Raw genomic sequence first — 24,411 nt, 5'->3', positions numbered from 1 at the left:
CAGGCTAGATGCAGGAAGATTGTTCCCGATGTTGGGGATGTCCAGAACAAGGGGTCACAGTTTAAGGATAAGGGGGAGATCTTTTAGGACTGAGATGAGAAAATCATTTTTTACACAGAGAGTGGTGAATCTCTGGAATTCTCTGCCACAGAAGGTAGTTGAGGCCAGTTCATTGGCTATATTTAAGAGGGAGTTAGATGTGTCCCTTGTGGCTAAAGGGATCGGGGGTACGGAGAGAAGGCAGGTACAGGATACTGAGTTGGATGATCAGCCATGATCATATTGAATGGCGGTGCAGGCTCGAAGGGCCGAATGGCCTACTCCTGCACCTATTTTCTATGATTCTATGAAACAGGCCCTTTGGCCCATCAAGTCCATGGCAACCAATGATCACCCGTACACTAACACTACCCTGCACACTAGGGACAATTTAAGAATTTTACCAAAGCCAATTAAGCTACAAACCCGTACGTCTTTGGAGTGTGGGAGGAAACCTGAGCACCCGGAGAAAACCCATGAGTTCAGAGGGAGGATGAACAAACTCCGTACAGACGGCACCCATAGTTAGGATTGAACCCGGGTCTCTGGCGCTGTGAGGCAGCAACTCCACTGCTGCGCCACCGTGCCGCTCCATTCTATGACTCGATTCTGTTCCTTTGTAAAAATTCACATCCTTCAATAGAATGTACAGTTAGATTCCCATGTTTATACAACCAGAGTGAAACTTCAACAGCAGTCTTAAGAATAGAAGGTTTAAAATTGGACTATGGGTACGTGTGTTAAATGGATGTCATGTAAATGGATGTCATTGATGGCAGAGCAAGCAAGCCACTGCTGCTTGTTGCCGCTGCTAAGTATTTATTGATTGGAGAGAAATCTTTGTTAGAAGTGAGGACTTGTTTGGAAATATAATCACCTCGATGACGAGTAGCCAGTGAAACTGTAAGTTAATCACAAGATGGTGGAGTAACTCAGCGGGACAGGCAGCATCTGTGGAGAGAAGGAATGGGCGACGTTTCGGGTCAGACTTGTCTCAGACAGTTACTTCAGCATTTTCTGTCTATCTTCGGTGGAAACCAGCATCTGTAGTTCCTTCCTAGGCAGCTGTAAATTAATGCTCTTGTCGTCAAAGCTGCAGATTTGGGCCATTTTACAATCACTCCAGGTGCAATAGTTTGGGTTAAAACATAATCACTGAGTGAGAGGGACTTTTAGTTTTGAGTTGAGTTTAGTTTAGAGATACAGCGCAGAAACAGGCCCTTCGGCCCACCTAGTCCGCACCGACCAGCGACCCCCACACATTACCCAACACATACTAGGGCCAATTTTACATTGATACAATTATACCAAGGCAATTAACCTGTATGTCTCTGGAGTGTGGGAGGAAACTGGAGCAGCTGGAGAAAACACACGCAGGATGCGGGGAAAAAGTACAAACTCCGTGCAGACTGCACCCGTAGTCGGGATCGAACCCAGGTCTCTGGCGCTGTAAGGCAGCAACTCTACCGCTGCGCCACCGTGCCGCACGGCTTTTGTCAGAGCTGCGCAATTAAGATGAACACGTGGTCTAATAAAGAAGGCAAAACGTGCATGGCTACACTCTCAGAGACTCCAGTTCTGTGACAGTGACTTTATTTAAATACATATGTGCACAGCCACAAGGCACGTTAGAAACAAGTCTTCACTGTTTTGAGGTTCAGCAGGCAAAATGAATTGTTGCTGTAGCCCTCCTGTTGAAAAGGCAACAATACACATGCATAACATGCACACATGCTCCCAATATCGCTCTCTCCCTCTCTCTCCCTCTCCTTCGAGGCAATATCAGACTTTCCTGAAGTCACCGGGTTAGTTGATAGTCAGTGCAGCATGGGATACAGTTTATTGTACACAATTCAATGGGGTTCCTCATCATTACTATAGGGCCGTGCTTGAATGAACACCTGCATTTGTGGGCTGATGTTTTAAATAAATCAATAAATGTTACAAAATGGCAAAAAAAAAACCACATACAGTCCTATCAAGCAGGGTGTACAATCTGTTTCTCTTACCAGCAAATACAAAGCTCCTACTATAAACATTTAGAAGCATTCAGTTCAGGCTTGCTTAGAGTGTACATAAGAACATTAAAACAAGGTGCACACATCCATTACTCTCACAGCGTTTGTTGGAGAAATGATCTAAATCATTTCTAAAGCAGTTTTACAAATTTGAAACCGGTATAAAATAAAATTAATCACTATTTCATAAGTTTGTTTGAATACCATCCCGTCTTATAAAATAAAATTCATTATTACCTCTTATAATCATTTGAATACCATCTCTTCTTGATCTGAAGCTGGTGTAAAATAAAATTAATCACTATTTATTAAGATTGTTTGGATTCCATCCCTTCTTTATGGCCTGTGGAATTCTATGCCTGTGGAGGCCAGTTCTCTGGATACTTTTAAGAGAGAGCTAGATAGGGCTCTGAAAGATAGCGGAGCCAGGGGATATGGGGAGAAGGCAGAACGGGGTACTGATTGGGGATGATCAGCCATTATCACATTAAATGGTGGTGCTGGCTCGAAGGGCCGAATGGCCTACTCCCGCACCTATTTTCTATTGTCTATTATCTATTTATCACAAGCTGGTGTAAAATAAAATTACCGGTAATAACTATTTCTTAAGATTGTTTGAATACTATCCCTTTTTTTAATTAATAATAAAATAAAATTAATTACTCTTTCTTGTTTGAATACTATCCCTTCTTTACCACAAAACTGGAAGTGCGAAATGGTGGATTCGATGATGCTATGATACAGTCTTACTATTAAGAAAAAAGCTACTATGAAACCCAGGATTTTGGTTTTAAGATCGGTGTGTGCGTAATGGTGCTGGGGAACTTGAGCAACTTTTATTTCAGAGATGAATTATCCAGAAAAAAACGATTTGCACGGATTTCTCCTTTAATAGGTTGTCCTGATGATAAAACAGCTACCTGTAGGAACTCCTTTGTGACATTAGGTGTTCTCCAGGTGTATTGCACCTGGTAAACAGCAGAAGAAACGGGTCAGACACGTTGCAAGCTAACGTTTGCTGGTGAGGCTCTGGTAGCCTTGGCAACCAAACTTAGCGAGATCAACCTCTGTAACGTCTCTGAGCTGTTTGCATTAGGGGTTATTTTCCAGTGTTTGAACTGATGGTAGGCTTCACAAGGAGGCATTTCTGTCTCAGAAGAAAGGAAGCAAAGATGTGAAATGGTTGGAAACGCCAATGATTTGCAGAGTTGAGATGATTTAGTTTGCAATGAAATCCAGAGAACAAACCCACAGGGCAATAAATGATCATCGCCTTACAAATTCCTTTCTCCTTGCATTCCTACCCCAAGCCTGTTGACTGAGGAACTGCCACTGTCTCATGGTACCCTGCTTGCGCCTCTCTTTGCTTGCCAGCCAATTTAAATCTGGATTTGAGAGCGTCAGTAGGTGGGGGAGGGGGGGGGGGGGGGGGGGGGGGGGGGGGGTGCACTGTGGCAAGTTGATCCAGCAACCATACATAGCATTTCAGGGGCTCCTGGAATACGGAGGGTCAGGCTAACTTATGAAAAGGGATCTTCCTTTCACTATTGACTCACAGAGTCAGCGCAGAGGGTTTGGATTCCACATCGGTATAAACAAGGAGTCGCAGAGGCAACGAACCAAGATGCAGCATCAATCTACAACTAGGCAGGGCGACTCTCTATCGCCTGCTGGAGGCCACATCTCCCGACTCAAATTTGGTATGGAATCAAACCACCCGGCACTGAAGCTGCAGGTATAACATAACGGAGGCATCTAGATAATCCTTTGCATTGCGGTAAACTGAAATCTGAAAATTGTGAAGAAATTGTGTTTAGGGTGGATGAGTATCGGACTGAAGGATTGCCTTCACTCTGTACCACCTGTACAAAATTATTTGGTTTTGTGGCTTCATATATTCCTTACGGCGAGGGGAAGGTGGGGGGGGGGACACATCTGTGCTATAACTCACCAGTTGGAGGTACATTGGCAGTGCCATGCACTTGCTTGGTGGGCATAGCATGGCATGGCCTGTTGCTTTAGTTTGAAACCATCCCAACATCATCTGAGCTTGGTGCCCCTGTCAATACGAGCGTGATACTTCTGTTTCCTACAGCAGTGTATCTCAGGGGCAGTTTGGCTATTGATGGACCCCCTTTAACTCTTTCCGTTCGAGGATTGTGAGCAGAGAGTTAAGATACATCCCCAGATCTGGGTTCAAGTCAGATCCAAGGATTAGAAGGACGCTGCAATTCTCTCTCATCAAAATTAAAATGGGCAGTAATAACATTGGAAAATTATAAACTATTAATTTTCTGCATCATAAAAGATCAATTTAATTTTTTTTTTTTAAAAGGGAACCAGGTTTGCCGTTGCTACTAGAGGATATTTCCCTTTAAAACAAAAGAAATTCTCTGAATGTTGGGCTCAAATTGGGAGGAATGTCAATGATTCAATTTGTTTCCACAAGTTTCAAAACCGGCTTACAGTCACCAGCCCCTCTTTACATTGAACTAAAATTTAATAAAAGCAAAGCTTTTTCTGTACTTATTTCCAGCTGAGTGCAGACACATGCTGTAATCTCTCAAACATTCACAGTTTCATTAAAATAAGCGCACACACTCACACACACACACTCACACACTCCATTGAATTATTATTAGTTTAAAAAGCTGTTATTGTCTTCTGTACTCAGGATAAAATATAACGGTTTATATTTTATTTTACATGTTCAAGGACACATTTTGTCAAATAATTTCTTTTTCCCCCTCACAGTTAAACCAAATCCATCTTATTTTTTGCTCGTTTTCCAGTTCGGAGGTCATGAAAATGCAAGATTTATTTTGTGTAACAGCACTTACGAAGGCTGGAAGTGACTGCTACAATTGACACGGGGGTTGGCACTTTGATTTCTAACATGCACCTCAACAAATAACAGACCATTTTGCCATGCACTGCATGGTCTTGGTTGAATTGCACCAGACATTCACTTGCATTTGCGTTCACAGCATAGAAACTATATATTTTTTTCTCATTTTGAAAACAATTAAAAACAGTGAATGTGTTGCATTTTTTTTTGGAACAATTCAGTTTGCACTTTACATTCCAACATTGTTTGACACTATGTTGGTGTATCTCAGCTGGCACCGCCCAGCTGTTAGCTTGGTACGGTACTTCTTACGATGTGTGGCGGGTTGAATATAAAATCTTCGGCATCTCATCCCAAAGGCACGAACGGCAGATTGAAGAATTCAACCCAAATGATAATGCTTGACTTGAAATCGAGAAAAAAAGGCATTGGATCTAGGGATGCTTTGGTGTTTTATATATAGGCTGGGAAAACAAATCTCTTATCTGACAAAATTATTATTTTTTTCTTAATATAAATGTTCTGAAACAGAATTATAACTTTTTATACACTTAAGGGGCAGAGCTCTGTGAAGCACTTGATTCATTTTGAGTGTGTGACCTGCTTGTGTCAACTCTCTTCTGAGGTTTACGGTAATACGTGGTGGCTGCAAAAAGAAAAGAAATAAAAAGTTAGCGATTTATCTTTACGTTTTTGCACAAGTTTAATTATTCATGGTTTGCCGTGGGTTAGGATGGCACGGTGGCACAGCGGTAGAGTTGATGCCTTACAGCGCCCGAGACCAGGGCTCGTTCCTGACGGAAGGGCCAGTTTCCGCGCTGTATTTTGAAACTACAGTAAACCTACAGTCCTTGCCTCATGAACTAATTTCATTCACACCCTCGACCAACACGAGAGGAGATGGTGAGGAGATGGTGGGTGACGTGGTGTTGTACAAGGCTTGCAAAGTTAGGGTGACAGGACAATTGTTTCTCAGCGGGTAAGGGATGCGTATCTAGCCTTGTGCATATCAAGCCTTGTAACTATTCAGCCTTGAGATTTGAGCAAGAACTACCTCAAAGGGGATGTAACCGATTTGGGATGACAGTATTGAGCTGGGACCTGCAGATAAAGACAGAGTGATCCATGGACTGCGTGCATCCTAGTGCGTGTGTGTGTGTGTGTGAGAACCAATTCAGTGGGCAGTGCAGCACACATCTTCCACACGTTAGTGTGTCAGGTGAAGAAGTACATGAGAGCTGCAAGATCTTAAAGGCCCTGTCCCACTTTCCCGAGTTACCCACAAACTCTCCCGAGTTTTCCCCTTGATTCGAACTTGGGAAATGTCTGTAGGAGTCCATAGCGAGTCCATAGCGAGCCCGTAGATATTTCGTAGCGGCTCGTAATGCCAGCCGTAGGAACTCGGGGCATCAGGTAAGTCGGGACGTTTTTTCAACATGTTGAAAAATGTCCACAAGTTAAAAAAATAGCCCTGAGTACCTCCGAACGGCTATTACCGTAATTCTCCAAATTTTATTTTACTGATGTGGACACAGCCCGGACCATCACACAAACCAACCTTCCCTTCCAATAACTCCATTTACACTTGATGCTGCCTCGGCAAGGCCACCAGCATAAGCAAGGACCAATATCACCCCGGCCATTCCATCTTCTCCCATCTCCCATCGGGTAAATGGTATAGAAGTGTGCAAAAACGCACACCTCCAGATTCAGGACCAGTTTCTTCCCAGCTGTTATCAGGCAACTGAACCATCCTACCACCAATTAGAGGGCAGTCCTGAGCTACTATCTACCTCATTGGAGACCCGGGATGGGAGATTGCAACCTTCAGGTGGTCCGCCCTGTTTCAATGAATGCAATCAACCCGGCGTGCACAATCAAATAAGATCAAATAGAACAAGTAGTCCTACAACTTTAGGCTGTGCACCCCATACACAAGATGATTGGAGACCCTCGGACTATCTTTGATCAGACTTTACCGGACTTTATCTTGCACCAAACATCATTCCCTTTATCATGCATCTGTACATTGTGGATGGCTCGATTGTAATCATGTATTGTCATTCTGTTGACTGGTTAACACGCAACAAAATCTTTTCACGGTACCTCAGTACTCGTGAAAATAAACAAAATGCAAACTCAAATTTGTACATGAGCTTGAAGTGTGGTCCTGACCCATGACGCCACCTATGCATGTTCTCCAGAGATGATGCCTGACCGCTGAGTTACTGCAGCACTTTGTGACGAGGTTTTTTACTTACTGTCTATGCAGACGATCCTTGGCTGCTCCCACTGGCCATTTGGCTGACATTTGATGTTGGGGAAATGACGCTGTAGGAATCCGTTTTTACACTGATATCGTATCAAGGAATTAATTTCAAAACGCTCTTTCTTCTTTCCAAAGCTCTTGGCGTGTTTCACCTCTGGAGGTTGACCGCATGCGACTGGTTGGGGGTGGGGGAGGAGGAAACAAAGATCATTACTTAAAGAACCACTGATGGTTGATACTGTAAACTGAACCCACCTTAACCCACCATAGCTCAACTGGCATCTGTGTGTGTTGTGCTGCATTGCTTGCTGGCATCAACTTTCAAAAGAACATCTAACAGACAATAGACAATAGACAATAGGTGCAGGAGTAGGCCATTCGGCCCTTCGAGCCAGCACCGACATTCAATGTGATCATGGCTGATCATCCCCAATCAGTACACCGTTCCTGCCTTCTCCCCATATCCCCTGACTCCGCTATTTTTAAGAGCCCTATCTAGCTCTCTCTTGAAAGCATCCAGAGAACCAGACTCCACTGCCCTCTGCGGCAGAGAATTCCACAGACTCACCACTCTCTGTGAGAAAAAGTGTTTCCTCGTCTCCGTTCTAAATGGCTTACTCCTTATTCTTAAACTGTGGCCCCTGGTTCTGGACTCCCCCAACATCGGGAATATGTTGTTTAAGAAGGAACTGCAGATGCTGGAGAATCGAAGGTACAAAAAAAAGCTGGAGAAACTCAGCGTTTTTCCAGCTTTTTTTTGTACCATCGGGAACATGTTTCCTGCCTCTAGCATGTCCAAGCTCTTAACAATCTTATATGTTTCAATGAGATCCCCTCTCTAAACTCTGGAGTGTACGTCATATGTCAGTTCTGATGGATATTCATGATTTTGAGGGTGTCACGGTGACACAGCAGTGGAGCTGCTGCCTTACAGCACCAGAGACCTGACTACGGTTCGATCCTGACTACGGGTGCTGTCTGTATGGACTTTGTACATTCTCCCTATGACAGCGTGGGTTTTCTCCAGGTGCATCGGTTTCCTCCCACAATCCAAAGACGTACAGGTTAGTAGGTTAATTGGCTTTGGTAAAAAATTGTAAATTATTGCCAGTGTGTGAGATAGTGCTAGTGTACGGCACAGGGTTATCGCTGGTCAGTGTGGACTCAGTGGGCCGAAGGGCCTGTTTCCACACTAAAATATGTATCTATAAAGTCTAAATCTAATGTCTAAACTAAATCCCTTAGCCTCCATTTAAAAGCAAAGAAATCAGTTCTTATGACATCCCACGAAAGAAAAATCAATTATTTCCTAGTGTCTCTAGTGTGTGTAGGATAGTGTTAATGTGCGGGGACCACTGGTCAGCATTGACTCGGTGGGCCGAAGGGCCTGTTTCCGCTCTGTACCTCTAAACTAAACTAAACTAGTCAATAAACTCACTCCTGAATGTAGGTGTGTTGCCAAGTTCAAAATTGAAGCTAAATCAGTCAGCCTCCAGCTTACCTGTTCCCTTCTTGCACGTGTAAGGCAAGTGGTAGTTGCAGGGGACATCATTCCACTGGCCGCCCTCATGCCATATCATCACCACACAATCTTCGCCAGTGCTGAAGAAACTATCAGGTTGACTGGGCCGCCAGTTCTCGTACAACTGTTCGAGAGAAAGAATGAATCACCTTATCTGGAATAAGTAATATAGGATAAAACAACGCCTATTTGTGGCTAGCTTCTTCAGTGATATTTCAATTAAGTTTGCTGAGTTAAAGATTTGATTATTTATTCACTGCAGATTCTTGACGTTCATTTGCCAAGGTTCACCATTTTGTTCTTATTTCTCCTGTGGGTAGCTTACATTTACTTTATAATTGAAACATAGAAAATAGGTGCAGGAGTAGGCCATTCAGGCCAGCACCGCCATTCAATATGATCATGGCTGATCATCCAAAATCAGTACCCCGTTCCTACTTGCTTCCCATATCCCTTGTTTCCGTTAGCCCGAAGAGCTACTGCATATCTAACTCTCTCTTGAAAACATCCAGTGATTTGGCCTCCACTGCCTTCTGTGGCAGAGAATTCCACAGATTCACAACTCTCTGGGTGAAAAAGGATTTTCCTCATCTCAGTCCTAAACGGCCTACCCCTTATTCTTAAACTGTGACCCCTGGTTCTGGATTCCCCCAACATTGGAACCATTTTCCCTGCATCTAGCCTGTGCAATCCCTTAGGAATTTTATGTTTTATATCATCAAGGATCCCCACCATCTGGGCCTTGGCCTCTTCACACTGCTACCGGCGGGCAGGAGATGCAGAAACCTCAAGTCCCACACCACCAGGTTGAGGAACAGCTACTTTCCTACAACCATCAGGTCCTTGACCCAACCTGCACAACCCTAACCCACAATGCACAATCCGAACGCGCAACATTTAAGAGATAGTTCGTGAATCCGCAGTCAAAGCTCACCAATGGGCTGGCATCGGTCCAACGGAAATCCCCCTCGATTGTCTTGTCATTCAATCCAACCCATTGATAATCCTGGGCATAACCTGCAGAGAGACAGCAAAAGGCACGTCTTACTTTGGCCAGTATTCGGCAGAAGAAATATTATGGATATACCTTTTCTTTCACTCTTGTGTTTAAATACGAATGTGTTCATGTACAGTAAGATTTCACTGAACTGTACGCAAGAGAGGAATTTCACTGTGACAAAGCACCACTGAACGCCAAATTAAAGAGGCAGTGCACAGATACCTCTTGACAGTAAAACACAAAGTCCTAGAGTAACTCAGCGGGTCAGGCAGCGGCTGTGGAGGGAATGGAGAGGTGACGATTCAGGTTGGGTCGGAAGAGGTATTTCTGCCTATTCCCTCCACAGATGCTACTTGACTGTTGACTTATTCTAGCAGTTCGTGTCCTCTTAAAGATGTTACATCTATCCGAAGCAGCATTGACCAAAGTAATGTAGGTAAAATAGAATTGACAATACGATTGAAGGCAAGAAGGGAAAATAATCATTGTATTGGCCCTAAAAATTGGCAATGAATATTGGAACAACTTGCACACATGCAAGAACATTTATGAAGCGTTTTGCAACCTTTTGTAAGGAATTGTGCATTGTTGATGGAAAGGAAGTGCTTGGTGTGTGACAAAGCTGGTTGGAAGCATGTTCATTGATGGAAGAGAACCGAACATTTCATTTGAGATTGGAGACAAAAAGTTAGGAACATTTAGAAGATGGAGGAGGCCAGATGAGAAGGTGCCGTGATATTAACAGTTTGAACATCACACGTGATCCTTATGATGCGTCAAATACAATGCGGACAATCGGCGGCTGGTCGAGAGCGAGGATGGATCCTGTGGCCAAATGAAGACCCTATGGTCCGATGCCTAGAGGGGAAGCTCGGAAACTCCGCTGCTGGTGACTACGGATGCGAGGAGTGGGCCGGTAGGAGAGGGAACTAGGTATTGCCTCCAGCGCCATCAAGGTCGGATGTAGGAGGTGCCTCTGATACACAGAGGCGGTCGGGCGAGGAGAGTAAGTTGGGCCATGGGCCTGCAGCAGCCTGGGGCCTACAGCAGCCTGGGGCCTACTTGGATCGGGGGCACTCCAGTACTTCCTGTGGACTTTGGACTTTTTCTTTGTAAACGGCGCCAGAATATGACGACTGTGCATTTGTGGGTTGTGCCAAAGAATTTCGCTGTGGCAATAAAGAACCATGGTACGATTGAAATACTACTCACTGTTGACAAAGGCCTGTTCCTCCGGAGTGATAAGGCTGGCCAGGTGAGCTTCGTGCTTCCTGCACTGATGCTCCGCTTCCTCCCAAGTCTGTCTGTCAGCAAAGTGCTTGTAGCAGTGACCCTGAAACTTAGCCCAACCAACGTCACACTTCTCCACATCTACGGAGCAAAACGAGTCCGTTACACACCGCCTTACAATCCTGGATCGCTGGAGCTCAGTTCCACACTGGAGCATCATTCAGAAATTTGCTTTCAAAAAATCATCATCAACAACTGATTACAGCACACAAAGCTCTCATAAAATCATCCCCTTAAAACCAGGAAGATTTAACACCAAGCTTTGACCTATACTGTGCTTGCTGTGTCACCCAGTAATCTATGACATTGCTGTGATTGTACATAGTGCAATGTTTAGTCATCGCTTATACCTGTTCTTAATTGACCTGTGGTTCGTGCCATGTTAGCCTGCGGTTCATTCACTTGAACAGTTTGAACGTGACCCATTTTCCTACCATTGCAATCACAGTTCCTACCGGAGGCTGTAGCCTATTTCTGTGCTGGTCTCCTGGCACCTCACTCAGTTGCCACCCTGCAGAATTCTGCTTCATTGCGGTGTTGCACCCCTCCCCTTGTTCATGGAGTTGTAGGCTTTGGGTGTGAGTTGCTGAGAAGTGCTGCAAATCTCTGCCCTCTGTTGGAGAACGTCCAGCAAAGAAAGCACCCATGTGACAGAGGGGGGAGGGTCGGGAGGGAGGAGGAGGGGGTCTCCCTGTCAGTCTGCACCTGGGCCTGGCCAAGATGGCCACTCGCGGGTCCAGGCAGCGGGCAGTCGACGGCTGCACAGCGGTCGGCTGCCTGCCCCTTTTCCGGGGTTACGTCCATGCCACATGTCCCTGGAGAGGCAACTCTACCGCTGCGCCACTGTGCCATTCCAATCAACCCAGCAGTTATCCCACGTGACCAACACCAGCCTCATTAGCACCCTCCCCACACGCCCATGGCTGAGTTCATTCCTGGCACCCACGAGCCAGCACCGCCATGATCACATTGAATGGCGGTGCTGGCTCGATGGGTCGAATGGCCTACTCCTGCACCTATTGTCTATAGCAGTAATGCAGCTCTCTACACATAATGTTCTAATAACACTTTCTAACATTGGTTCCATTATTCCCCTTGCTCCCAGTAATGCAGCCTGAAAGCTGAGGGAGAAGTTAGTCCATCGTACATCACCATAGTAATCGACAGTGTATACAACGATAATAGACAACACCCAATGAACACAGAATATAATCAGTAAAACACTGGAGAAAGTTATGAATTCATAACGAGGAGAAGAACTTCAAAACGTCAAGGACTTTAAAACTTCAAGGACATAATCAGATCAACAGAAGGTTAATGTATTCGGTTAACACTGTATACCAGGCGTCTGCAAAAGTTGTTAAGGTTTATGGCAGAATTTTCACCTTGTTATGGCCTGAATTCATACAGACGCAAGAACTTAGGAATGGCCCTGATTGTTGCTTCTTGAACCCTGAAGGGCTGATTGATAATATCCCATGTATATCCCATGTATATCCCATGTACTTTGTGTAATGAAAAGACTGCACTCAAATATTTAACTTGTCTCCACATGCTTACTACATAGATCACGTGACTGATCCAAACTCAAAGATTAGATTAGTGGATGAACTGGAAGGAAAAGTGTGGAGACGAATAGATTCAGGAGATGGCAGGAAGAACAGGTTAATAATCATTCTGGGTATAACATTAACATAAACCGAGTTGCTGTCAATAGATATTACAAGCTGTTTGATCCTCAATTCTACTCACTATTGTCGGTAAAATGGATAAACTTGTTCAAGTTTCTTGTAACAACAATAGCTAAAAGACATTTGGATAGGAAAGGTTTAGAAGGCTGTGGGCCAAACGTGGGCATGTGGGACTAGCATAGATGGGGCATCTTGGTCGGCATGGACAAAGCTGGGTCAAAAGGCCTGTTTCCATGCTGTGTGACTCTATCAAGAATAGTTCATACGTTCATAAGTGATAGGAGCAGAATCAAGTCCACTCCGCCATTCAATCATGGCTGATCTATCCCTCCCTCTCAACCCCATTCTCCTGCCTTCTCCCCATAACCCCTGACACCTGCACTAAATCTGGCCAATCTCCAGCTTAAAACTATCAATTGACGGTCTCCGCAGACGTCTGTGCCCCTTCAAAGGTTAAGCGAATGACTCCTTCAAAAGATAAATGTTATCTATCTATCTTTGCAACAATCCAGCACCTGTTCACTTAACAAATTAAAAGTTTATTTGCTAACATTAAAGAAAATTGGGAGGCATCACAAAAGTGGCCAACTGTTAAATCTATTAACAATAGCTCCCACCTGTATGGCAAGACTCCCAGAACCTCAGTGCAGCATTTATCAAGGAAACAAAGTATTAACCCAGTTAGTGTAGGAAGGAACTGCAGATGCTGGTTGAAACTGAAGATAGACACAAAAAGCTGGAGTAACTCAGCGGGATAGGCAGCATCTCTGGAGAAAAGGAATAGGTGACGTTTCGGGTCGAGACCCTTCTTCAGACTGAGGGTCAGGGGAAAGGTATAGATATAGATGTGTAAAACAAGAGATACAGATGTGTAAAAAAGAACTGCAGATGCTGGTTTAAATCAAAGGTAGACACAAAATGCTGGAGTAAACTCAGCGGGACAGGCAGCATCTCTGAAGAGAAGGAGTGGGTGACGTTTCGGGTCGAGACCCTTCTTCAGAACCTTCTTCAGTCACCCATTCCTTCTCTCCAGAGATGCTGCCTGTCCCGCTGAGTTACTCCAGCATTTTGTGCCTACCCACAAGAGATATAGATGCTGATTTAGGGAGATATGGAACAAATGCATGTAAGATATGCTAAAAAACTAACGATGATAAAGGAAGCAGGCCATCGTTAGATGTGGGCCAAGTGAAAACGAGTCACAGACAATGAAACTCATCAGGAAGACATTGACAATGACTTGGGTAGGGGAGCGACGGTGAGAGAGGGGTTACTTGCAGTTAGGGAAATCAATACTCATACCGGTGCGTTGTAAGCTGCCCAAGTTAACCCTGTCAGTGCTGGAGGGGAAAGGACAGATACCAGGGTTGCAACAATCAGGGTTGGGCAAAACAGAAATCAAAACTGTAGGTCATGCGGCATCAGTGGGAGAGAGTAAACTGCTCTGATGGAAAGCCAGCGAGCTGACATGGTTCATTCTGTTCCATCGATTCAGCATGTCCCGTTTATATCTCTGCTCTTATCTCAGCTATCCTGTGTCTGCAACGTTTTGCTTTTCAGAGACGATATGCAGGAATTAATTGAATTGTGGTGAAAATTTTGCCAAAGGGTCAACAAGCAATATGAAATGGAAAAAAAAAGTCAATTGTTACAAAGGTTTAAATATAAGTCTCATTACAAAGATCTATGTGATCTATAATAGTTTGTTCACAACACATGATGTGGAAAAGGAGACCACTTATTCCATTGAGGTTAGATTTTCAGGGAAGATTTTATCCTTAATGTCTCGCGTCAAAATAGTGCAGAATATTGATTGATTGATTGATTGATTGATTGAATGCAAGATACAGCATGGAAACAGGTCCCTTGGCCCCGCAAGTCCACACTGATCATCGATCCCCTGCTCTATGTTATCCCACTCTTGCACCTACTCCCTGCACCCTTTACAGAAGCCTACAAACCCACACATATTTGGGATGTGGGAGGAAACCGGAGCACCCGCAGGAAACCCACACGGTCATAGGGAGAACGTGCAAACTCCACACTGTCAGCACACGAGGTCAGGATTGACTTGGGCTCCAGCGCTGTGAGACAGCAGCTCTACCTGCTGCGCCACAGTGCTGCCCTCATGTTTGATGGCAATAGCCTTGACCTTACCTTGATATTATTCATATATCTAACTATTCTAATTCTCAGTTTAATACAGCTGGTTTAGTCGTCCACTTAGTGAGTAAAGTGTGGATTCTATCTCAAAGATGTCAATTCAAGAGTTGAATTCAAAGGGAATAAAAAAATCTAATTTTGCATACAATGAATGCCAAAGGAAAAAGGGGAAGAAGTTCTGGAATCCCAAAGCTGTGAGCAGATACGAAGATGGATACAATGAGGGGTTCGTTGCATCATTGACACCATCTAATACCATAATTCCACCCACTTCCTTCTGAGCCGACTGATCCTCAATAATCACGTGACCATTCTTCACGTACTGGTTTTAATTTGCGATTTGACTGAAGGGTTGGCTCAGCTAAGCCCAACCTTACAACATGCTACTTATGCAATTTTGGATGGTTGTCCCTTTACCTTGTAACCAAGCACTTCTACCTGTACAATTGGGCTGAACGACTTTGATTATATGGAAGTCGGCATAGAGCAGAGAAATGTTGCATTTCTGTTCATAAGTGCTTCGTGTAATAAAAAAATTTGGCTACTATGAATCACTGACAATATTCCAGGAGCTTTGGGAGGGATATTGAGACCCGCTCATTCAATGCTAATTTGAGGCCATCTCCATTGCAAGGTGATGGTGAAGATATTGAATTTGAAGAAGAATTCCCTATTCCATTGTCAAATCTGCAGAAGTCAATGATATAACGTGCCATCGTATTGCATCGTTTAATCTTATCACTTGGATTATTCTTGGTGTAATCTTATAAATGCTTCTGTGCAACATCCATTATCTACCTGCAAGGCTACCATAATTTGCCCCCTTCTTGAGCCAAGATTTAAACTCACAAAATTTAAACCGTATTGGTTTGTAGCTGGGATCTTCAATGTATTCTTGGCCATAAACTGAGATTGACACCTTCGAAGAAAAACCCACCAAACCATTAGCAGGGCAGCAGTTGAGAAGAGTACGGCATTTTCGCATCCATACTGAAGCACCTCTCAATATTATCAACTCATTGCCCTCTCTTGATCAGAGTTAACACAAATTGGACCACCAAGGAAAAGCTGGGAGAACATTTTCCCTTTCAGATAAATAACTCAATAATGTGTTCTGGCCTTTTCCTATCTCCAGTTCCCTCCTCTCTACTTTCAGTCTGAAGAAGGGTCCCGACCCGAACATCACCCATCCTTTTTCTCCAGAGATGCTGCCTGAGCCGCTGAGTTACCCCAGCATTTTGTGCCTATCTTCAATAATGTGACTGCACCTTTTGTGGACTGGCTCCTTCACACTTACTCTGCAATCTAATCAGTTTTTGCTGCAGAAATACCTGGTTAACATCATGGACAATATTGTCCATTTGAGATAGCTGTCTGTTTCTCTTTAAAGGAAAATCAGATGCAGAAGATGAAATGACTTTGAGTTAGACATCTAGTCTGTGTTGGCTAATGTTGTCCCACACCATCCTGGCCACGCACTCATCTCGCCGCTACCATCGGGCAGAAGGTACAGGAGCTTGAAATCTGTTACATCCAGGTTCAGGAACAGATTCTTCACCACAGCCATCAGGCTATTAAACTCGCCAACAAACAGACTCTGAACTGTAACAGCCTATCTGCTTATTTATGTGTATATTGAACTGAACTGTTCTGTATTTATGCCTACAATATTCTGTTGTGCTGCAGCAAGCAAGAATTTCATTGTCCTATCTGGGACACATGACAACAAACTCTCTTGACTTGACGACTTGACTTGAATGCTGGACAACATCCCAAACTTCTAAGCAACCTTAGGCATGGAAATGGATCGTTGCACAGAATTCTGGAGATCGAGTGAAATCTTGGGATGTTGAGAATTTAATATTTAGTTTCGTTTATTTACAGCATGGAAAGTGGCCCTTCAGCCCACCGTGTCCACACTGGCCACCGATCACCCGTTCTTTTTCACACAGAGAGTTGTGAGTCTGTGGAATTCTCTGCCGGTTCTCTGGATACTTTCAAGAGAGAGGTCCATAAGGCTCATAAAGATAGTGAAGTCAGGGGCTATGGGGAGAATGCAGGAATGGGGTACAAATTGGGGATGATCAGCCATGATCACATTGAATGGCGGTGCTGGCTCGACGGGCCGAATGGCCTCCTCCTGCGCCTATTGTCTATTGTCATGCTAGTTCTATGTTATCCCACTTTTCCATCTACTCCCTGCTTACCGGGGGCAATTTCAAAGCTTTTCACTGTACCTCAGTACATGTGACAATAAACTAAACTTAACTAAAAAATACCTACACACCCACACATCTTAGGGATGTTGGAGAAAATCCACATGGTCACAGGGAGAATGTGCAAACTCCACATAGATAGCACCAGAGGTCAGAATCAAACCTGGGTTTCTTGCCCCGTGAGGCAGCAGCTCTACCTGCTGCATCGCTGTGCCACCTTGAAAGCTTCAAGCCAGCCAGGAGTCAAACCTACAATCAATACATATGATCAATAATTATCCATTGCTCCACTGGCCCGATACATATCCCAAAATTCCTTCGGGCATATATTGGTTTGCACCTTTAAGATGGACACGAAGACTCTTTGCCCCAGCCAGGTTGACAATGTATAGCAGCCTCACTGTAAGCTGACTAGTAAAGGAATGGAGTGCAATGTGGAGTCCACACTAATGGTAGGATAGACACAAAATGCTGGAGTAACTCAGGCGGGGCGAGCAGCATCTGTGGAGAGAAGGAATAGGTGACGTTTTGGGTCGAGACCCTTCTTCAGACAGGGTTAGGGCTACTGATGGCAGGATTCCAGGTTTAATTGCTGCTCCCTTTCTTACCATGGTGATCTTAATTTTAGCACTTCTGGAGAAGTTGGGCATTGCAATTGGTTCAGTGCTCTGATCCGAAAAGACAATTCAAAGGAAATACCAGGCATGGTCACCGTTGACAACAGTAGTCTAACGGAGCAGACATGAATCCTTGGGAGAAAAAGGGACAAGTGTGTATTTGGACTGAGCGGAGTGGAGACACAAGTTCAAAGTTCAGTAGCTTATCTCCTTGTAATCCACCCCATTTGTCCTGTGGGACAAGTTTACCAATGAGTTTGTCAGAACTTCATGGGAGTTAAACCAAAGCTCTTTACCTTCTCAAAAGCCCAATGCTTGAACCATGGTTGAAGAAGGGTCTCGACCAGAAACCTCACCCATTCCTTCTTTCCAGAGATGTTGCCTGTCCCGCTGAGTTACTCCAGCATTTGGTGTCTAGCTTGAACCTTGGGTTCAGGCTGAAAAATGTGACAATCTGGAGTTCATAATAACTTCACACGTCATAGGAGCAGGACAAGGCCATTCGGCCCATCGAGTCTACTCTGTCATTCAATCATTGTTGATCTACCTATCCCACTCATGTCTTCTCCTCATAACCTTTTTACACCATTATTAGTCAAGAACCTGACAATTTCCGCTTTAAAATCACCCATAGATTTGGACTCCATAGCTGTCTGTGGCAATAATTTCCACAGATTCACCACCCTCTTGTTGCCCATATTCATCATCACACAGAAACTTACATTTCACAAACTCAAACTTGATTTGTGACAATGTTTCAGTGAAATTTCTGATATGGGCTGTAGCGAGTTTCACAGAAAGGTCCAAGATATTCGTGGGCCTGTCATTTCCCCCCAGGCTTGGTGCTTCATTGGAAACAATGGATGGTGTCCTTGCAATGAATCTAACGTATTGGGAAGTATTTAGTTTAGTTTAGTTTAGAGATACAGCACAGAAACAGGCCCTTCGGCCCACTGGGTCTGTGCCGACCAGCGATCCGTGCACATTAGGACGCTATCCTACACCAGGGATCATTTACATTTATACCAAGCCGATTAGCGTACAAACCTGTACTTCTATGGAACGTGGGAGGAAACCGAAGCTCTCAGGGAAAACCCACACGGTCACAGGGAGAATGTACAAACCCCGTACAGACAAGCACGATATAGTCAGGATTGAACCCAGGTCTCCGGCGCTGTGAGTGCTGTAAGGCAGCAACTCGACCACTGCGCCACCATGCTGCATTAGGGCAGCAAGTTTTCCCATTATTGTGCACAAACTATCGAAAAATCACAGTCAAGTCCCTAAGAAAGGGAAGAAAATGTTAATCAGGAAACTGGAATGAAACACGGTGGAAGTCAGACCCAGAATAAGTTGCCCAGGCTAAGTTGGGCGCAAGTTTGTAAGCTGTTAGTAGAATTAGCTGAAGCCTCTTTCTCGTACCAATTTCACAGAGGTTTCCTCCGTAGCTGGGCAGGCACAAGCATTTGAAAGAGTCGATGCCATCCATACAGGTAGCTCCATTCAGACAAGGGCTCGAATGGCACTCATCAATCTCTGCAAGAAATCAAGTTCCGCCATTAGGATTTCAAGCAGGGAATTCTTGGACGGGGTTGGGAGAAAGAGAAAGGGGATTCCTCGGCACACTTATCTGGAGGCATCCATTTGCTGCCATGATCGACTGTAATGTCGCAACTACTCTAGAGAAGCATGCTGAGCAATTGAAACCTGACATTGCTTCAGTGAACTTCTGAATGGATCTATTATCATTATTTAGCTTCATTTAGTTTAGTTTAGAGATACAGCGCGGAAATAAGCCTTTCGGCCCACCGAGTCCGTGCCGACCAGCGATCCCCACTATCCTAGCTATCCTAACCCCACTAACACTATCCTATACACACCAAGGACAATTTGCATTTATACCAAGCCAATTAACCTACAAACCATTACGTCTTTGGAGTGTGGGAAGAAACCGGACATAGTGGAGAAAACTCTCGGAGGTCACGGGGAGAACGTACAAACTCCGTACAGGCAGCACCCGTAGTCGGGTTCGAACCTAGGTCTCTGGCACTGTAAGGCAGCAACTCTACCGCTCTGTCACCGTGCCGGCCACTCTGTCAAACTTCCCTTTTGGTTCCCCTAAGATTTTATCATCTTGCTTGAGTTGTCCATTACACTTATTTTGTAGGAATTTGAAATGGCAACATGAGACTCCAAGTAGTTTGTTATGGGATAACCTGGCAAGAACTAATCGGATTCCTGTCTTTCTCACTGGAATATATACTTGGAATGACTTCTGATTTTGTCATAGTCATAGAGTCATGAGTTTAGTGTTTATAGGCAAAATGGTCAGTATGGACATGGTGGGCCGAAGGGCCTGTTTTACTGCTGTACAATTCTATAATTCTGTCAACGTGAAGCAAACAATGAAAATCATTGGGCCTTGTCAAAATTGGAGACTTATTTTGGGGATGACGTTTGGCTCATTCTGCAACATGTTAAAAGCTAAATAACCTAATTCTTTCCTTGTTTATGTTTCTAACGCTACATCAGCATGCAACTCCTCAGCAGCTTCATCATGCATGGTTCAAGATGGAGGTCTGTGGATAAGTGCTCCCCTTTCATTAGTACCTGCTATAAGCAGAGGGTTACAGTTTTTGCAAGAGTCCAGGAATGAGGAATGTTGGGGCAGGAGCGAATATCGCATTCAAAATGGCACCCAGGTTACTCAAAATGGCGCCCAGGTTACTCAGACCTTGTGGCACTCGGGGGAGGGGGGGAATGCAGCAGCTAACTAGCAGAGCAACATTGTTTGAAACTGTAAAACCTCAGTGAATGACTGAAGCAAACGTTCAGGACCGAATGCAAAGGTTTTACAAAGGTACAGAGAAACAGTTGTTGAGCAAACTAGAGCGACTAGTAAAACAGTTAGTCTTTACAAATGTCAGAGCATTGCACTGTTCTTCACAAATAGTTCAATCAACTTTGCTCCTCCATTGTGACAATTGCATTGGGTTTAATTGACCACATCATACAGTCCTATATTTGCAGCCAAAAGATATTGTGGGCAGTCCGTATTTCCGTTTCACACAAACCTTGGTGTCTTACCCTGTAAAAATAACTTCAGATACAAATGTTAGACATGTTCATAACTTCATGTAAATGGAATGGATTGCAATGGGAAATCCCAATTTTCTCTGCAAAGGCACAGTTCAGAGCTGCAATCCCCAACCCAGTTTTACACCACATCTCACGGGGTGGGAGATTGCAACCTTCACGTGGTTTACACCCTGTTTCGACTAATGCAATCAACCCGAATGCAATCAAACAAATAGATGTAGTTTTTCGCGCCACTTGATCTGCAACTTTAAGCTGTGCACACCACAGGCAGGAAGAAGGAGACCACATCTCATCTGCTTTTCCAGGACAGTGCGAGCGACAGTAGGAGTGACCTTCGTGTTCAGAATGCAGTGAGTTTGCGTAAAAGGTATCGTGGCATTGCTCGTGTGTGATACCAACAATGCGGAAATGATGGGTGGCTTTTCGTTAGTCCATTCTTCTCGTAAATCAATCTAAAGCATTGTCAAGGAGATACACAGAACTGCAGACGCTGTAGATGTCTAAACTCCAGCGAATACAGGCCCAGTTCCATCAAACGCTCATCATATGTTAACCTACTCATTCCTGGGATCATTCTCAGGAATGATACAGAACAGATAGTAACAGTCATCCAACACGGACTACGTCCCTTCGGCCCACCTTGTTGTACCTATCCACGTGGATCCCACTTCCCCATATGCTGATCTTGCCATTGCATTTTGGAAGAATTTGAGATAAACACGTGTGAAAGGCCACATTTCGTGCGATCGAACAACTTCCCACTTGGTTGGGTAAAGTAAGAGTTGGCTCACGTACCTATTTCACAATGCGTGCCTATCCATCCAACTGGGCAATCACACATGGACCTGCCGTCTCTCACCACGCACGTTCCTTGGCCACAGGGGCTGTCTTGGCATGGGTCAGGGACAACTATGGAGAGACCAGGAAGATCACAGAGTGATACAGATACTCAATATTTGGCACAGGCAATAACCAGGAGATCCAGGCACATAAAACACAACTGCAACCAATCTCTTTATTACATCCAAATTAATTGTATTTAGTTTAAAGATACAATATGGAAACAGGCCCTTCAGCCACACCAACTTTATTTTAGACTTTACTTTAGAGATACGATGTGGAAACAGGCCCTTAGGTCCACCAAGTCCATATCAGTGATCAGATGTACACTAGCACTATCCTACACACACTAGGGGTAATTTACAATTTACAGAAGCCAATTAACCCCAAAAAACTGCATGCCTTTGGAACATGGGAGGAAACCAGAGCACCCGGAGGAAACCCACGGGATCACAGGGAGAACGGGCAAACTCCACACAGACAGCACCCATAGTCAGGATCGAACCTGCGTCTCTGGCGCTGCGAGGCAGCAGCTCCACCTGCTGCACCACTGTGCCACCAAGTTGTTTGTCTCCAAGACAGAGGATGATGTGATCAAATGATTTGGTTATATTGCAAAGATGAACAGTCTGTGTGAGGTTTTTGGAGAAATCTTTTTTTTTTTTTTCGGGGGGGGGGGGGGGGGGGGGGGGGGGGGGGGGGGGGGGGGGGGGGGGGGGGGGGGGGGGGGGGGGGGGTGGGGGGGGGGGGGGGGGGGGGGGGGGGGGGGGGGGGGGGGGGGGGGGAAGGGGGGTATGCGGGGAGAAGTGCTCAGTATTTGCGGTTTAAAATACTTGAGGCTATACTGTAAATTGCAAGTTCAGTTCTCAGGCTTGGATTTTAGAGCCGGCCGGGAATAGGGAACTTTACGGATTCTTACTTAGGTGGTCGGACATCTGGAAAAATAAGATGGATTTGTGTAGAGGAAGGAGGAAGATATTAATCAGCCTATCCTCCTTGGAGGAGGTCCCTATGAGAAGAATGAGTTAGAATGACAGATGAAGAGTGTGAATGCCTTGAGTTGATATTACTGTTCCCAAACACAACTTTAAAAGCTTGAGAATAGACACAAGGAACTACAGATGCTGGTTTACTAAAGAAAAGACACCAAGCTGGAATGGGTACGGAAAAGATTTACGAGGATGTTGCCAGGACTCGAGGGTCTGGGCTATAGGGAGAGGCTTAATTGGCTGGGACTCTTGTGAGCGCATAGGTGATCTTATAGAGATGTATAAAATCATGAGAGGAATAGATCGTGTAGGTGCACAGAATCGAGGACCCGAGGACATAGGTTTAAAGTGAAGGGAAAAATATTTAATTGGAATCTGAGGGGTAGCTTTTTCACACAAATGGTGGTGGATGAATGGAACAAGCTGTCAGAGGAGGTAGTTGAGACAGGGACCATTGCAACATTTAAGAAATTGTTAGACAGGTACATGGATAGGACAGGGTTTGGAGCGATATGCTCCAAATACAGGTAGATGGGACTAGTGTAGTTGGGACATGTTGGTCAGTGTGGGCAAGTTGGGACTAAGGATCGGTTTCCACGCTGTATCACTCTATGACTAAGTGCTGGAGTACCTCAGCGAGTCAGACGGCATCTCTGGAGAAAATGGATAGGTGATGTTTCGTGTCGAGACCTTTCTTCAGACTGTGTATTCCATGACACAATTCTTCAAATGGAATCTGAAGGAGGGTTCTGACCCGAAATGTTACCCACCCATGTTCTCCAGAGATGTTGTCTGACCCGCTGAGTTACTCCAGCACTTTGTGTGTTTTTTTTTAAAGCTTGAGATTGTGTTGTGAGTTGTACCTGATGATTCAGAAATCAGTGACCTTTGTTTGAAACTAGGAGAGAGGACACAAAAGAGAGGCCAGGGATCTGTAACTTGCTGAGTGTGGTGTTGGTTGGGGAGATGGTGGGTGGACTGTAGAAAGGAGGCATAAATAATAAATGTCTATTCCAGGCATTGCCTGATATAATTTAAAGTATCGCATAGGTTATACTACTCAAAAAACAAATTGAACAAGATCTTCCCAACTGTCTCTCCTCTTTGTGATAAATGTCACTTTCAAGAAGCCACCCTAACTCACACCTTTGTAACTTCTGGATGGAAATATTCAATATTATTTCTGAAACACCTAAAACTCCATTGGAGCCAGATCCAAAACGAATAATATTAGGAATGTCCTAATATTAGCTGCGCTAATTTTAATTTTAATTTTAATTTTAAAGACGCTTCCTTGACTATGGTTTAATAACTGCAAAAAAACTTATACTTAAATTCTGGAAAAAGATAACAGTCCCTACAGTGAAGATGTGGATCACAGAAATGACCAAGACACTACATCTAGAAAAAATACGGCTTGTCTTGTTCTGACAAACCAGATACATTTTCAAAAATATGGTCTCCTTTTTATTGAATTTCATCAACAACATAATGGTTGAACACAAATTCAAAACCGATGGTAGGGTCGGGTGAGCGGGCGTGTACGGAAGGGTAGTTGGATATATCTCCGCTTCTTTTTCACCTTTTCTAGTTCTGCTTTTTTTTCCTTGCTTTTTTTCCTTCTCTTCTTTCTTTCCTTTTTTCTCTTTTTTTATTCCTATCTAGTTAATAGTTTGTAAAATGTTAAAACTGAAGCTGTACGAAAACTGTATAACTGCTATGTAGATTTTTTTTTTGTACAATTGCTTCTAACAAAAAAATAAACAAATAAATAAATAAGAAATGTCTGCGATAAGGTGCAGACTAAGAG

At 44.2% G+C, this 24,411-nt stretch overlaps 1 protein-coding gene across 2 annotated transcripts in view; it reads right to left on the bottom strand.

Moving 5' to 3' along the window:
• Positions 1 to 1,615: 1,615 nt before the first annotated feature.
• Positions 1,616 to 24,411, bottom strand: part of LOC129712773 (aggrecan core protein-like) — a 93,188-nt gene continuing 70,392 nt past the window's right edge. The window contains exons 13-19 of one of the 2 annotated variants that reach the window (XM_055661496.1): positions 21,568 to 21,681; positions 19,096 to 19,209; positions 10,909 to 11,067; positions 9,631 to 9,713; positions 8,676 to 8,820; positions 7,167 to 7,349; positions 1,616 to 5,551 (exon numbers count right to left, since the gene is read on the bottom strand). In XM_055661496.1, coding sequence (XP_055517471.1) covers positions 5,457 to 5,551; positions 7,167 to 7,349; positions 8,676 to 8,820; positions 9,631 to 9,713; positions 10,909 to 11,067; positions 19,096 to 19,209; positions 21,568 to 21,681 — 893 coding nt within the window. In that variant the 3' untranslated portion in view covers positions 1,616 to 5,456. The remainder of the gene's footprint in view (positions 5,552 to 7,166; positions 7,350 to 8,675; positions 8,821 to 9,630; positions 9,714 to 10,908; positions 11,068 to 19,095; positions 19,210 to 21,567; positions 21,682 to 24,411) is intronic. The other variant, XM_055661497.1, reaches the window with a different exon arrangement.

Source organism: Leucoraja erinacea, chromosome 33 (genome assembly GCF_028641065.1).
Source record: "Leucoraja erinacea ecotype New England chromosome 33, Leri_hhj_1, whole genome shotgun sequence".
Lineage (NCBI taxonomy): Eukaryota > Metazoa > Chordata > Chondrichthyes > Rajiformes > Rajidae > Leucoraja > Leucoraja erinaceus.
Note: the sequence above shows the minus strand (reverse complement) of the source record. Positions and strands in the feature narration are given on the sequence as shown.